The sequence below is a fragment of the Oxyura jamaicensis genome, chromosome 1, assembly GCF_011077185.1.
Source record: "Oxyura jamaicensis isolate SHBP4307 breed ruddy duck chromosome 1, BPBGC_Ojam_1.0, whole genome shotgun sequence".
In the NCBI taxonomy this organism is placed as follows: domain Eukaryota; kingdom Metazoa; phylum Chordata; class Aves; order Anseriformes; family Anatidae; genus Oxyura; species Oxyura jamaicensis.
In genome coordinates, this window is record NC_048893.1 from 169,026,410 (window position 1) to 169,041,971 (window position 15,562).

Genomic DNA, 15,562 nt, shown 5'->3' on the forward strand with positions numbered 1-15,562 from the left:
AGTTCAAAACTGTCCTAGATGCGAGCAGCAGCATTTATTACACCTATCAACAAAATACTCTAATGCACTGAATACTTTTCAGGCAACAGTTTCGTACCTACTTATTTTGCAAGTTTCATGCTTTCCAGAATTTCAACAACTCATCTCTCAGCAATGCAAAGTACTTCTCAAAACAGGAAGCAATTCCTTAATATTCCATTATCACAGAATCACAGAATTTTCTAGGTTGGAAGAGACCTCAAGATCATCAAGTCCAACCTCTGACCTAACACTAACAGTCCCCACTAAACCATATCCCTAAGCTCTACATCTAATATTTCACACTATTATATACTTTCTTATATATCACTCTTATATTTCACACTAGTCCATCCATCCAAGACATACATTTGTATTTGATAGAGTTAATTCACTATATTTTACCACTACAAAAAATTGTTGCATGTCTTATCTTAGTCATACAAAAAAAAAGAGAGAATAAAGTCATGCTGCTGAGCTAACAGTATGTACTTCCTGTAAAATAGAAAATAAACTTGAATACCACAAAAGTCTTAAAATGGTGGGAATAAAACCTATTCAAAGAACAGCAATATTTAAGGTAGCTGTTGGATTACCATAAAGTGTCAAAAATTGATGAAACAAACAGAGTGACAGGGAATTCCTGAACAGGTGATAACAAATCAAAGAAAAGCTTTTTTTTTTTTTTCAGGAGGAAATAAAAGGAGAAGATGATCAAAGGAAAGTCTTTTGCCATAAAACAAAGCTTATTAATTGGAAAAACAGCTGAAGAGTTAAGTATTTAAGCTTTTAAAAATTAGTAAAACAGAACCGTTATGCAACGTAATTTATTTGTTCCACAAATTCTTCAGCTAAATTCTTTGGTCTACTAGTGATAATAAAAAACAATCCTTTTGCTGTCTTCTTTCTGCAATGACTGAAACAAAAGAGGTTTTTTGTTGTTTCTTAACAGTCCTGTTCCTGCAGACTCTGGTTTTCCCTTGCAGTAGTGAGGGCTGCACACCGACTTGTTCTACAATATGTCTACCACACATTACAGATTGACTGTTCTGGATAGCAGAGTATCTTGGTTTTTGTTCCTTGGAAAATAATATGGGCATCTAGATCCATATTCATTCCTTCAAATTTTAGGCACTTGGGTGAAACATTTTAGTTACAAGTTCAGTCACCACATATGACAGAAACAGTGACCTTGAAGTTGACTTAATTTAAGCATTTTCAGGAAATGAATACAGGCCACACATCTCATTAAAAATAAAACAAAACAACAACAACAACAACAAAAAACAAACAGGAAGCTAGCCACAAAGCACAATACACACCTATGAACAAAACCCCATGTCTTTGTGCTGGTGTGCCAAGTATAAAAGTAAACATTGCCTCAAGTATCTAAGAAGAAAGTATCAAAAATTGCCTCAAGTATCTTAAGAAAACATTGAAGGTACAACTTGAAGTAGATGTTACTTTGTAAAGGCATACCTTGTTGTCTTCCCAATAAAGAGCGAAACATTCATCTCCAGGTCTCCAGCTTTTTCCATACTCCATGTGAATCGATGGTTCTATTATCTTCTCTGGTTTGATAGGCCCAGATCTCCTTTTGGGTCCAGTGTTGTAATACAAAATTTTATCATCGTAAGATGGAATCGTAGTGGGTCCTGATGATTTGATAGGACCTACTCGTCTTCCTTTCTGATGATGTTCCGTATCTCCATTTGGTACAGCATTAAAATTATCAGTTCTACCAGGGTTTTGGTAATCGTTATTGACACCAAAATGTTGCTCACTTTTTACCATAAAGGTTTCATTACTTATTGTTCGTGCCTTCCTATCACAAAAGTTTTCAGAATTGTGTATTTGGTTTTCCCTTTTCCCACGTTTCTGGTTATTGTTGTCTGTAGTATCTTGAGCAGCAGAGTTCTCCTTGAGTTCTGTGAAGGACACCCCTTTTCCTATTCTGTTGTGCATGTTGTTATCCCTTTTTTTAAAAGAAATATCACTCTGGTGAGTGGCTATGGGATAACCCAAATCCTTTGGCCTATCATTTCTGGGATAATGTCTGTCACTTTTAATTTTTTCATCTGTCCAGTGCTCTAAAGAGCTGTGTCTTTCAGGACCTCTGTTTCTGGGTAACCCCCCACTTTCCAAAGCCTGCCTTGAATTTTGAAAATCTCTTTGAAAACGAGGGGGCTTCTCATTCCTTGGCTGTCTCATATCATTGCGAGGAATATGTCTTGAAGGATTTTCTCTGATGCCATTCTGTTCTGTATTCATAACTTTGGGCTGTATTTGATGTGGTGGCTGAAATTGCAATTTTGGTTCTATAAAGAAAAAAAATATTTTCATTATTAATATGTTTCACATTAGCATAATTTTAGACCCTAACTGATAAATCAGCAGCAGTATTTAGAAAAGTAAGCGGTATTTAACTTTCTGACACAGAAATGGAATTGTACAGACAAATTTAGCAGACATTTGAACTGTAATTTTTTCTTACTGGAAGACATAAGTACTGCCAAGACAAGTGTGCATGTGAGTTATTATTAAACGAGTAACAACCACTTCAGAGGGGAAAAATAGAATTCCAAGGCAAAAAAAGGAAGAGGAAGGAAAATGAGGAGAGAAAAAAGATACTTGTCATCTGAATTGAAATTTTTTGTACAAGTAACTTGTTAACAGCTATTCAGCATTAAAGGAAAGAAATAGAAGTGATGAAATGAACACAGCAGACAATCTAGACATAATGGGAATAGTAACAAAGTCCACAACTGTGATGACCCTGATCAATGAGCCATAGCAGGAACCGCTCAAGCGTTACCTTCAAGAGATTCAGCCAGAACTCTAACTGATGATAGGAAAACATAATTATCATGGACCTTATGAGAAAGAGCAAACTTTTCACTGGATGTTGGGCAGTGCAGGAGGGTGGTGAGCAGGACAGAAAGATCATGGAGCTCTGTGAAGCTTTTTTTTTTTTTTTGGCAAACGTGGAACTTTTTGAGACATTTAAGGGAACAGACAAAGCAGGGGGTAGATCAAGATGAATCTAAGAGGAACATGTATGAGAAAGGAATGAGATAAAACTGCACAGTTTTAAGTATAAGCAGGCTCCTGGACAATATGCTTACAAGGCCAGCTCTTGCACTACATCACTGTAACCTGTCTAATCTCCTTAATAAATTCTAACAATCTCCTGTGTGACTGAGCTCTCTGAATGGACATGTTTTGGATCTGCCAGTTAGCTTGAGACAGATAAGCTGGTAAACGGCACAGGAGAGACCTGGTAGCTGAATACCGGAGAGACTGTTGGTCTCTAGGCCACCTACCAGACAGAAAAGGGGTCTGGACTCACACACTAGTAGTTGTGTAACCCCCCACAAACTTCAGGCTGGACAAGACAGCAAGTTGGACAACAGGCCTCTGAGCTGGATACCAGAGACCATGGGCCTGGGTGCCAGGAGGGACCCACATATGTGTGTGCATGCAGGTGGTTCGGTGTAAGGCCCGCCAGCAGACTTTGGGCCTGACTGAAAGGGAGCGTAAGCCCATAAGAATGATTCATGTTTGTATTTGAGCACTTTCGGGTCATGTGGGTGCCTGTAAAGGTGCTGTTTTCTTGTCTGTGTTGACCTATTTGCAGTTGGCCATGTGTGCATTGAGTGCATGAGCCTCGTGTGCATGTGGGGGCTCAGTGGGACGATGTGCTCGGGTGCTTTGCTGCCTGAGACTGAGTGCTCCTATCAGGAATAAAAATAAGCTCCAATTTTCAGGTTACTACTAGAAACAGTGAAAGCTGATACCTGGCAACAAATGCATCTATTTTGATAATTACTTGCTATGGAATAACAATACAAAGAAAAACGTAAATTTTAGATTTTTTTTTTAAGCCAACAGTCCTTGGCATCACGTTATTAAAAGCATACCGAAATTCTATCATTTTAGTTGAATAATTGGCTAACAAAACAGAATCTAGTTTTATTTTCACACACAGACAATTTATCAGGTGATATCCTAAAGTTATTGAAGTCAAAAAAATTATTAAAATAATTTAAAAATAAGTTTAAGTGACATAAAGATAAAATAGGCTTAGCATGACTACAATCCCAATAAAAATAAACATCTTACTGTAAAATTTGACATCAAAACCTGTGTTTTTTTACATATGCATATGTAAATTTTTATATTACTCAAAAACAAGTTTGATAAATGTTCAATTCCTTTTGAAATCAAAAGATTACTTTTTAAATCTTGGGAGCACGTAAAATGTATGTGTTGCTTTTTTTAAGAAAAAGAATAAATTCTTCCTTATAAGTTTACAAGTCTACCTCTTATCTATCCTTGATAAGTGGAACATGAAAATACTGTTTTTTGTTGTTGTTTTCTATCTGTAATTTTTCTGTAAGTATCGCTGTTTAACTTTCCCACTTCTGTATAATACACAGGAATCTTCTCAACTGAACTTCTAAAAAGGCTTCTCTTCCTAATTATTCACAAGTGTCCATTCATGATCTTCTTAATTTACACCTCTTGGCATAAATTGATAGTAAAATCATTGCGCTTCCACTCTTCCTATTTTCAGCTTAAGTAGCAGTCACTGACTTTCATGTTTATTTCTAATGTTAATTACAGATTGAACTGCTTGATGACTTCTGAGTGCCTACTGCTTTACAGACACTCAGAACAACGCAGCAGACACTCAGAAGTCGTCAAACGCTCAAGTATTCATGGCTTCCCAATGCCATGAATGTTACTGACGGTACATACCATTAAAATTATATAAAATTCTAAAATGCTTCATTATAAATCTTATTGTTTAATATTGTACAATATGAAATTCATTAGACAAGTAACTGACACAAGGAAAAATTGTTCCAACAATAAATGTAGAAATAGGCTGAAGACTGGTTTGGACATTTTAATATTTTGACAGTTGGCATGATTTTAGAATTTAAATCTTTCATCTCCAAACTTTTGATTTTTTTCTAAATTAAGCGTTTTCTGAGATGGGTGGTCACCTCAGACAGCACCTAGCACATACAAGGACTACTTAAAATTGCAAGACAATCACAAAGCATGCAGGGCAGTTATTATCATAGTTTCAGCTTTTCCTCAAGGCATTAACTATATACATAGTCTTTTGTAGCTGGAAAAAAAAATCCTGAAATTTCTGTTGAATTTAACAGTATCTAACAAGCAATTTTAGCTATTGTCTTACCACCTTAACAAAACTACGTAGCCTTACTAGCCACCAAAAAATCTGGATATAGTAGATCTCTGAACAGCACTTTGATTCAATGTAGTGTGAAAATTGCCTCCTCAAAACGGCCAATCGAATGACAGAGGAACATATACAGTATTTGCCAGTTTCCAATAAAAAGTTACAAGCATTCTCAGATGAGACCGTATTTTCTGCCTTTAGAAAAGCAACAATCTTCATAATTTAAAAAGAAGTAATTCTGAACTCAAATGCTATTCACCTACTTAACAATAATTACTTGCAAAATAGAACTTTAAGAAGCAAGTTTCATTTAAAGTTATGAGACCTACTATTCCACAAAGAAGCATGGGGATTTAAAATAGCGTAATAGCTATGAAAAAAAAAAAAAAAAAAAAAAACACAACAATATATTTAACTGTTGATATGAATAGCTCCATCCAAAATAAAGTAGATACTCCAAGAGTTCATGTAATCTGTTTTTTCAAGCAACAGAAATGTTAACAGTATGTTAATATGTTAATGATTTATTTAACAGCAGCAAATTTCTAACGTACTAATTGCAAGTAAACAGCAGAACTACTGGACATTCAAATTAGTTATTGATATCCAACATAATTTGATCATTATAAAAAAGCAACAAGTTTACTTGTGGATTTTCCAATTTACTAGTCTGATTTTCCAGTTATAGAATGTTTTTAAATAATATGGAAAAATACAAATAATACTAAATATTAGGCACATGGAAAAAGATTAGACAATTTCATAACAGTGAATATATACATCTTTTTTCTAGGCCTACTTACTGTGAAACATGAAAGCGTCTCACATAACACTTGACATTTTCCTACTCTAACCTCCAGATACATCAAATCTCATATTTTCTACAAAGATTCAGCTATTGTGGTAAAAATGCACTAGCTTCCCAGTGGACCACATCATACACAGCAGCCCTGAATTACCAGGACATGCTATCACTTAACATCACTTAACATTCAAAAGTAATCTGTCTACAAACAGAAACTGTTAAATGAGAGTAAGTGTTACTTGGTCGATAGCAGTCAATGAAAAAAGTCTCAAGATAAAAACATTACAGGTTCTTCACAAAGATGGGCTGCCTGACCAAGTAGGTCTGACTAAGTAACTGAAAAGAATCTTAGGGATTCTAGAAGTGAAGTGATAAAGGAAGTTATTCAGAGATTGTCTCTGCTAGCAGCAGCAGCTGATTTTCACAGCATAGCTGAGGTTGGACCTTGAGAGGTCCTCTGGTCCAACCCCCTGCTCAAGCAGGGACACCTGGAGCCACTTGCCCAGGACCATGTCCAGATGGCTTTTAAGATCTGCAAGGAGAGAGTATCCACAACCTCCCTGGGCAACCTGTGGCAGTGCCCAGTCACTCCCACAGTAGTGCTTCCTGATGTTTAGAGGAAAACTCCTGTGTTTCAGTTTGTGCCCATAGCCTCTTGTCCTGTCACTGAGCACCACCAAAAGAAAGAGCCTGGCTCCATCTTCTTTGCAAGCCTCCTTCAGGGATTTATACACTTTGATGAGACTCCTCTTCCTTAGGCTGAAGAGTCCCAAGCTCTCTCAGCCTGTTCTTGCCCCACCTCCAACAACCTATTAGCCAAAGTTCCCAGAAAAGTTCCTACAGAGCAGTAACAAACACATTCATTGGGCATTTACCAAGAAGATTTGGTCTACTATCCCATCAAAGAGGGAGATGCCTCAGTACTGTCATGTTGGGGAAAGTGGTTTAGAAGACTTCAATTTCAAAATTAATGACAAGGCTTTTGTCTTCTCTTGGGTAGTTTTAATTTACACAGGAGAAATGGTAGCAGTCATCTTAAAACTGTCACTCGGTTATTTTACTCATTTTAGCATTTGCACATGATGATTTGTATGTGAAGACTGCACAGAGCCATCACATTCTCTCACCTACAAGCAACCAGCAGGACCCACTGCAGCTGGAAATCCCAACCAATGCAATTTAAACGCCACCCCATGTACAATGGGTTTTAATAAGCAAGCTTTCCTGTAGCTCTCTCCTGTGGATTTTCTCACATTTAATAAAGTGGATAAACTCAAATACACTGGCCTTTCCCGCACCAGTGGCAATGATTTGGGTTTCTCCCTCCAACGGGAATTCTATTTTTATGCACACCTTTATGAAAGCACATCTTTAAGACATTTACTCCCAGAGCAAGTTTTACCTCAAATCAGCCAAAAGATTCAAAAATTAGAGAAAAATTAGTAACATATTAATGTATTAACCCTACTGTATTAATACTACATTAATGTATTAACCCTAATGACACACCTCATGTCAATTATGCCACCTTATGTAAACTCCAGTTTACTCAAGAGTTTTGTTTGTCAAATTTCATAAAGATCAATGTTATTGTTTCTAAAGTACACTGTGCAGGAATATATAAAGCATAGTTCAGGAATAGTACATAGTACACTGTTCAGGAATATATAAAGCATGAAAAAGATTGTTGAAATTAGATAATATTATGCCAGCCCAAAATTGTCTGAAAAAAATAAGTTACCATACTAAAAACCAAACCAAACCAAACAAAAAAAATCCTATGTACGATACATCTTGGTTTATCTCAAGCAAGAACACTGAAGTAGGGAAAGGATAGAAATTCTAATTCAAAAATACATAAACGCCTGTAGCTTTTGGAGAACTCAGGGGCTGGATCCCCAAGTGTTGAGTGCATGTCGTGCTGCTTGTGACAAACGCTCACTCTCCAGTAGTCGTATTTCCTCTGAGACATCTCTGAGCAAATAGTTAAGAATATGAGACAGTAAAAAAACTGTGCCAAAAATCTGTTATAAACCCTCCTTTGTGGTCAGCACCTCCTTTGTCACGCATCTCCTGCAGACAACACTGGTGGCCAAGAACATAAGGGTAACTGCAGCTAAATTAGGTGGGACGCTCAGATCTGGTGTAAGCCCATGGGGTACTGATGTTACACAACATCATTCAAACCACTAAAAAGTATCGTGTGCAATTATGGAATGCATCTCTGAAGAAGAGAACTGATAAATGAGTTTGCTTGAAAAAGAGAAAAAAGCAGTCTGGAAGAACAAGGCCTTTAACGAGAAACTAGGAAAGCTCAATACACACAGAGCTAACACAACTGTTGGAAAACATACAAGTCAATTATGGTTTATAAATGCCTTTTAGGGAAAAAAAAAACCTGAAAGCTCTCTGTAACAAGACAGACATATTATTATACGACAGTTAGAAGCTAAGTATAGAAAAATCAGATTAGAAAAAAGATTGATTTTCTCTTTCTAAATGCTGATCTTAATTGCTGAAGCAATTAACCTTGGAATAAAATTATTCCACCACCTTTAAATCCCAACTGCATGTTTAAATTTGTATTTCAGTCAAAGCCTAACTGCTGCCGCAAGAAACAGAAACTACAGCCTATGACTTGCTCCCATCTCCTAAAGAGTCTTTATTAAAAGAATATATAGACGTGCCACCTCTAGCCTGCTTTTTCTGTCATCCCATCATTTTTATTATTTGCTGCACAGGAGATTCATTTTAACAGCAAGAGCATGAAACGTCCACACCAAGCTAAGCATGTCCCTTGGGAAGATTGTGCAGAATTGCCTCTTCAGTCTGAAACCGAAAATGTTTTGGCCTGGGTCAATGATATGACCAAAAACATGTTTATCACCAACTATACGAACTAATGATAAAAAATAATTTCAAAGTTAATCTTTTCTTGAATCCCTCAAAGGTGTAGGTGTGTCTGCCAGAAGTTTCTTTTGTGACTTTTGGTTTTTTGCAGGTGGAAACACCAGCTTGTTCTCTGTCCTCAAGAACCACAGCGAGGTACAATATTGAAAATATGCCTGGCCCTCAACACTTTGTCCAGTCTTCCTTAATTCTACAGTCAGAGCTCTTGGCACTGTTTTGTTCCCCCTGAAATCCCTGTGTTTACCTATTTGAGCTGGCAGAGATGGATGAACTGTTCCTTGTAACCAAAGAAAAACAGGAAGAAGATTAATGGAAAAATCTTTGTGTTCAGTAGCAGAAATAATGTAAGAACACGCAAAGAAAGCTAGTTTCCAGCAATTTTTGTCTACCTTTTCCACACAAAACTCAAGCTACAACACAAAGTTTTTCATAGGTGGCACCAATCATTCATAGTTAAAAATAATAAATAAATCAACAGTAGAAGCAGCTTTATCTAACACACCTTATTTTAACTGATTTGTGCAGGTTAAATAACCAAGCAAAATACAAAACTATTTTGATTTATAAGTATTTATAAGTATTTTTCTGCTTGGTCTAAATCCAAGTAGGCAAAGATGCCAAATCAATGATGACAAATCGAGCAACGGGTTTGCAGTACCTGCTCACAAACAGAAGCACCTAGCTTGGTTACTGAAAATTCAGAAGAGATTTTAGAAATTCTCAACAATGAGCAGGAAGTACTGAGGTTTCAGATGGAATTAGAAACGCAAGGTAAGAAAAGCAAAGAGAGATGCACAGAGAAGGGCAAATCAATCCTCTCCGTGCTTGAAAAGAAACTGTTCTTCTTTTTAGACACTTTCTCCCCAGATCAAATAAGCTATTTTTGAAGAAAACGTGGTACAGCACAGAATTAAAAATATTTATCCAAGTTCAGCAAAACTGCATTTTGTTTTTGCTTCTGTATAGGCAATCAGTTAGAAGGAACTTAAATCTGCCTGAAAGGTATATAAGCCTAATACCTGTGATGATGATAAATGTGGCCATTCCAGGTAATCATATGCCCCTGAACATATGCTTTAGTGTAACGGTAGCAGTGCACACACACATAAAAAAAGCACTGTCCCTAAACAAAGAACCTCTATCAACATCTAAAAAACAAACTGGGCTTTTAGAGACCATATCGGACAGCAATGCACCAGAAATACTGCAGAACAATTCACTTTTTTAACTCAGTGGAAGTTGTATGACAGTAAATAAATACAGCAAAACCTGCCTGCCTGGGCCTTCCTCAGTACAGCTGCTTTGCAGAAAATCAGCGAACAGACCCCATTCCTGGCAGTGTAATGTTGCATGTTTAGCTGTTTCTAGCAGTTCCTCCAAGGCATCTTCTCCTACTATTACTTTTTTAATACCAAGGAAGGATTGAATCCCAGAATGGTTTGGGCTGAAAGGGACTTTAAAGATCATCTAATTCCAACCCCCCTGCCACGGGCAGGGACAACCAACAGATACGTCTCTACTGCTAACTTATGTGATCAAATAAAATGCAAAAGCAGCTAGTAATATACACACCCTGTTTTCTGCAAATGCTTGGACACTCAGTGCATGAAGAAAGAATTCCGAGTGGTATCATCATCCCAGATATGTATCAGGACACTGAGCACACTTAACATTCATGTCATCTCAGCTAGGAAGGAACTATTTAAAAATTTAAATAAGATTATTTTCAGTGACAACAGAGGCATAAAAATGGCAGAGAAGTAATATGTTCAATAAATGGTCCTCTAATAAATGTTTGAGTTGAAACTGCACAGGTTTTCCTCAGACTAGGCAATGAAAAATAGGGCTTCTGAGACCAAAAAAAAAAAAAAAAAAAACTGTAATTGAGCACATGTCAATGCTTTTCTTGAAAAATCCATTTGAACGGCAGTCTATAAGATAAATTAAAATCTGGCATAAAAACAGAGGATTACTCCTATGGGATTCACACACTCAGCGAGGAAAATAAAAACTGACCAAATGAAATGGAGCAACCAGTGTACAGCCCAATGACTTCCAAATAACAGGAAGAAAATTGGTTATTATTTCTTCAGAACAGAAAAAAAGGCCATCAGGACATCATGACCTCAGGAGAAGGACACCAGATTAAACAATTGTAATTCATAAAATGCTTTTTTAAAGTTGTTTGGGCCTTCTTTTTAAAAAAAAAAACCAACAACAACAAAAAAAACTGCATGCCATGATACAAAATGTGTTACATTTTTGGCAAGTGAGCTTGAAGTCTAAGAAGTTTTCATAGAACTGTATTTTTCTCCTTACAATGTTTATGAAAACATTTTATTTTTAGTTAAGAGGAAAAAATTACACAAAAGTAGAGTGTATTTATGCTTAAAGCACATAAATTGAGATATAAACCGAAGGATATATGCTACTGTAGGCATTTTTTCTAATCAAAACCCACTACGCTTCAATACACCACAGAACATTGCCTACATATGTGCCAAATCCAAAGAATCATAAAACTCCTGCTAAGCAAATATTATCAGTCAGCAACATCATTTTAAAAGAAGCAATTCACTCCTTTCGTAGTTCTTGCTAAAATACTATTACTTACTTACTGTTAAATTACTGACAATAAGAAAAGCTTACAACCCACAGGGATTATATCTATTAGTTTTCCTTTAAATGTCTTCAGCCATACATAAAAGCCTTCTCTCAAAGTATCTTCTCTCTAATCTCTTGGCTAAGATAAATACAAAACTTATCCAAGGAAAATCAATTTGTGCAATGAGAGAGAGAAACACTACCACTGTTTCTATTTCTATTCATTGTAGAAATCTAATTCATCTTTGGTAAACAAAATGAGTTGCCAAAAACAGATCTCAAGCCTAATTCCCCATACATGCTTTTGAAAATGTGATCACGTCAGTCTACGCACCTTCAAGTTTTCATTTCTAACTCAGTAATTATTCTTAAATACAAATACACAATTAACAACTAACCCTAAATTCACTGTTGTACGAAAAGATGAATGTTTTAGACATTTTAATACACGTAATAAGCTACAAAAATAACACATTCAACAAAAAGTTCTCTGCTTCAACTAACCAAAGCAGTGATATTCTGTTTGTCTTTCAGGTGCAGGTGCCTACTGATTTTATGGCTGTTCATGCTTTTTGCAGCCAATCTCAAACACAGCAACATTTCAGTAATTTGCATCCACACTAAATGGAAAAGCCATTTCACATACAAATTAAGTGCCTATTTCAGTGTACATGTAACCTCATTAACTTTAATCAGTGTATAGACCTTAGAGAAAAAATATTTCTACTGGTAAATTACAAAAGATGTCTTTTAGTTATAAATTGTAGCCATACAATCTCGGCCACAGAGATTACAGATGGCTCCTAATCAACACACCAAAGAGCACCATTCATTTCTAAAAAGATTATATCAACTTCCTTTTCACGTAAACTTTGCTTTTGACTTGCGAACATATTTTTCATTTGAAGAATATCCAAGCTCTAGGAATTGCTTCCTTGCTTCAAGTGTTCTGAATCTTTTAATGTTTCCAGTATAGTACTAGTGCCAGATTAAGAGCAGGTACAGAAAACTGATTTATTATTATTATTGCTATTATTTTAAAATCAATAGCATAGGTCAAATTTCTACTCAAAGAGAATCCATATAGTTTGATTTACCAAATAAATGGAACTCAGGTCTTCATTTGAAAATCAACAACGGTCTCATGCTAGAAGTATGTCAGCAGAACTCTCTTAAGATACATACTGGGAACTGCAGCAACAAGCTTGTCAACATACCCAAGTATGTTTTGGCATCGACATTTAACTGTTCTTTAATTTTACATGCTTTTATGTCCCTTTTCCTTGTTTGCAGTTTTCTGCATACATTTAACAGCTAACAGCTTTTAAACTTTACACCAAAAATTTAACATAGACATCTTTTAAATCCAAACATCTGTTGTCTACTTTACCTTAGACATCATACGTATCTACAATAACTGCACTTGTATATACACTTTTATATACACAAACCTACATATATACCTATATACTTTCAAAAATCACTAGGATAAATTAATGCTTCATAAATTCACTGGTTTCCTCCAAGAATGCATCAATTCCTCTGTCCAGTACAAATTAAGTATCCACCAACCGGCCCTGTATAAGAGTAGATTACTTTTTTATGTATGTTATTACAGAGTTACTTGTCCTTCATCATAACTTCTGCAAATTCCAATGTACCGTGTCATTTCTTTCCACACAGAAGTCACACCTTGCCAGAAATTACTGGAGATACTGGTGAAAAGCAGCAGCAAGCCCCTTTCAAAAAGGCAATGCATGAAATTTGATTAAACAAAGCACTTCTAAATCTGTGGTGTAAGAAACCAGAAATCCATACAGAAAAGTTTCAATAGCTGTGAAGAGTAAGCTAGTTGGATCAGACCTGAAGGCTGACTTTCCCTAAATATTTTATATATTCTGTGCATCCTGATTTTATCATACCCTCATTCTTTAAGGACATTAAGTGCCTCTGCTTATTCTCTCACAATTTTAACATTCTTTAATCAGTGAGGTGGTTTTGACTGCATGCACTTCATTTTCAGTTATTGACAGTATGCTTGCTGTATACAGCCTGGCTTCTTCCAGAAAAAAAGGCAATTAAGAGCTTTAAATTACAAGTAGATGAAAAGAGAATATATGAAGTCCATTAATATTATGAATGGCCATTTAGAAGTTCCCAGATAGAATACAGCTCTAATTTTTTTCATTAGAATTGGAAACATGACTTAGGTGAGTTGGAGGATAAAGTCATTATGTTGACATTTACTGTATATCTGTCATTTATAAAATTCTGCCATTTTTGCTAACATTTCTCACGTCTGTGTCATTAACTATTTCTGAAATTTTGAATCACCTCTTGAATATTACATCTTGCCCATTCATCAGGCGTAGGGAAAAACAGAAATAGATATTGCACAATTTAAAGAAATCTTCCCGGATAGTATTAAAAAAATAATAATTAGGAATCACTACAATAGGAAAATAGAACTAAGAAGTGTTTCCACCATTAAGTATTTTCTTTTTCATTTTTCCGTGACCACCACCTTTTGTTCAGTTTTTATCTTCTTTTACTACAAGCCTATCTTCTACATCTTTTTTTTGTAATCCAGTGAAAGTAGGCAAAGCATTATTAACAGACAACAAAGACTGTATCAGAACTCAATTTGAAATCATTAGGTATAAATGCTGAGACTCCCTAAGTGCACTCATTCATTAGAAAACAATGGTTCATACAAAATAATACAACATTTATTTCACCCTTTAGGAAAGTGTTATTTGATAGGGAGAAAAAAATTACAACTCCATCACAAAACTTCATGTTAAATAATGGGAGCAGACATTTTCATTTCACACTGCCTATTGAAACACCTCCAAAGCCATACACAAAATAACAAATTATCTCCTTTTATTACTCAGCTTACTGTGAGTTGTACTTTAATATTACAGCAGCCTCTAGAGACCTCAAGAGGTATGAAAATTCAGCTTTTTTCCTTTTAATCCATCTGTCTGTTAAAGCTTCCAAAGTATAGAATGATTTAGACATAAACAGACATCCTGATTCATAGACTACATTTGTGTATGGCTTCTTAAGAAGAAAAAGGATATTAAAGTAAAAACCCAGGTTTTCTGAACTAAATCTTAAGAGATTATTTGTCTTCCTTCTTTCCATATTCCTTAAACCATGAGACAATGGTTGCTTAATATTTTAATAGCAAAAAGGTGGGGGTTTGTTTTGTTTGATTGTCAGACAGAGGGAATACAAAAACAACTGATCTTACTACTATTACTAAACTCTAAACTGAGTGCCACACAGAATGTGCTGTTTATAAGCTCAGGAAGGAAGACTGGTGTTATGGATTTTTCATTTAAGTTTGAACACGAAAAAAAGCCCATTAAAGCTGCAAGTCCCTTCATCAAATTAGATTTGATAAGTGGGATTTATCCCAACTAATTTCAAAATTACTAACTTTTAAACATCCAAGCCTGAAATAAACAGCTTAGACGAGTACTTCTTTTACTCTTGGCTTTTGACAGCCAAGAGAGAAATACAAACTACCACAGTGGAATTTATTTGACCTTTTTTCAAAGAAGAGGAAAAGCTCTCTAGCACTCTGGTTCTTTCTGCTGTGGCAGAACGTTTAGGAGCCACCTTCTAGATGACCAAGTTAGAAGAAAGAATGCCATCAGCTCTGCCCAATATTAGTTCCAGATGCATCAATTTCAATAACTTACCCTCTACTGTTAGAGTACCCATTTTGGATTCTAAGAAATCAAACAACGTGCTTGGTGCAGACGGTCTGGCATTTCCTAGCTCTTCTTCATCTTCAGGTCTTATTCGGCCTCGGCCCTTTCCTTTACCTGTAAGGGTCAAAACAAGTTGTTTGGGGGGTGAGGGAGGAGGAAAAAAGAAGTATCTGCACTTTTAAATATTATTATTATACTTAAATTATAAAATGTCTGTATTCCCTATCTTAAAAAAAGAAACTATCACTGACAAAATAGATGCAGATATTTTCCACTTAAGGATTA

At 35.7% G+C, this 15,562-nt stretch overlaps 1 protein-coding gene across 2 annotated transcripts in view; it reads right to left on the minus strand.

The window, feature by feature from the left end:
• TDRD3 (tudor domain containing 3) overlaps positions 1-15,562 on the minus strand; it is a 110,662-nt gene that overhangs the window by 26,463 nt on the left and 68,637 nt on the right. For both annotated transcript variants that reach the window (XM_035321688.1, XM_035321697.1), the window contains exons 10-11: positions 15,266-15,391; positions 1,498-2,336 (exon numbers count right to left, since the gene is read on the minus strand). In XM_035321688.1, the coding sequence (XP_035177579.1) occupies positions 1,498-2,336; positions 15,266-15,391 (965 nt within the window). The remainder of the gene's footprint in view (positions 1-1,497; positions 2,337-15,265; positions 15,392-15,562) is intronic.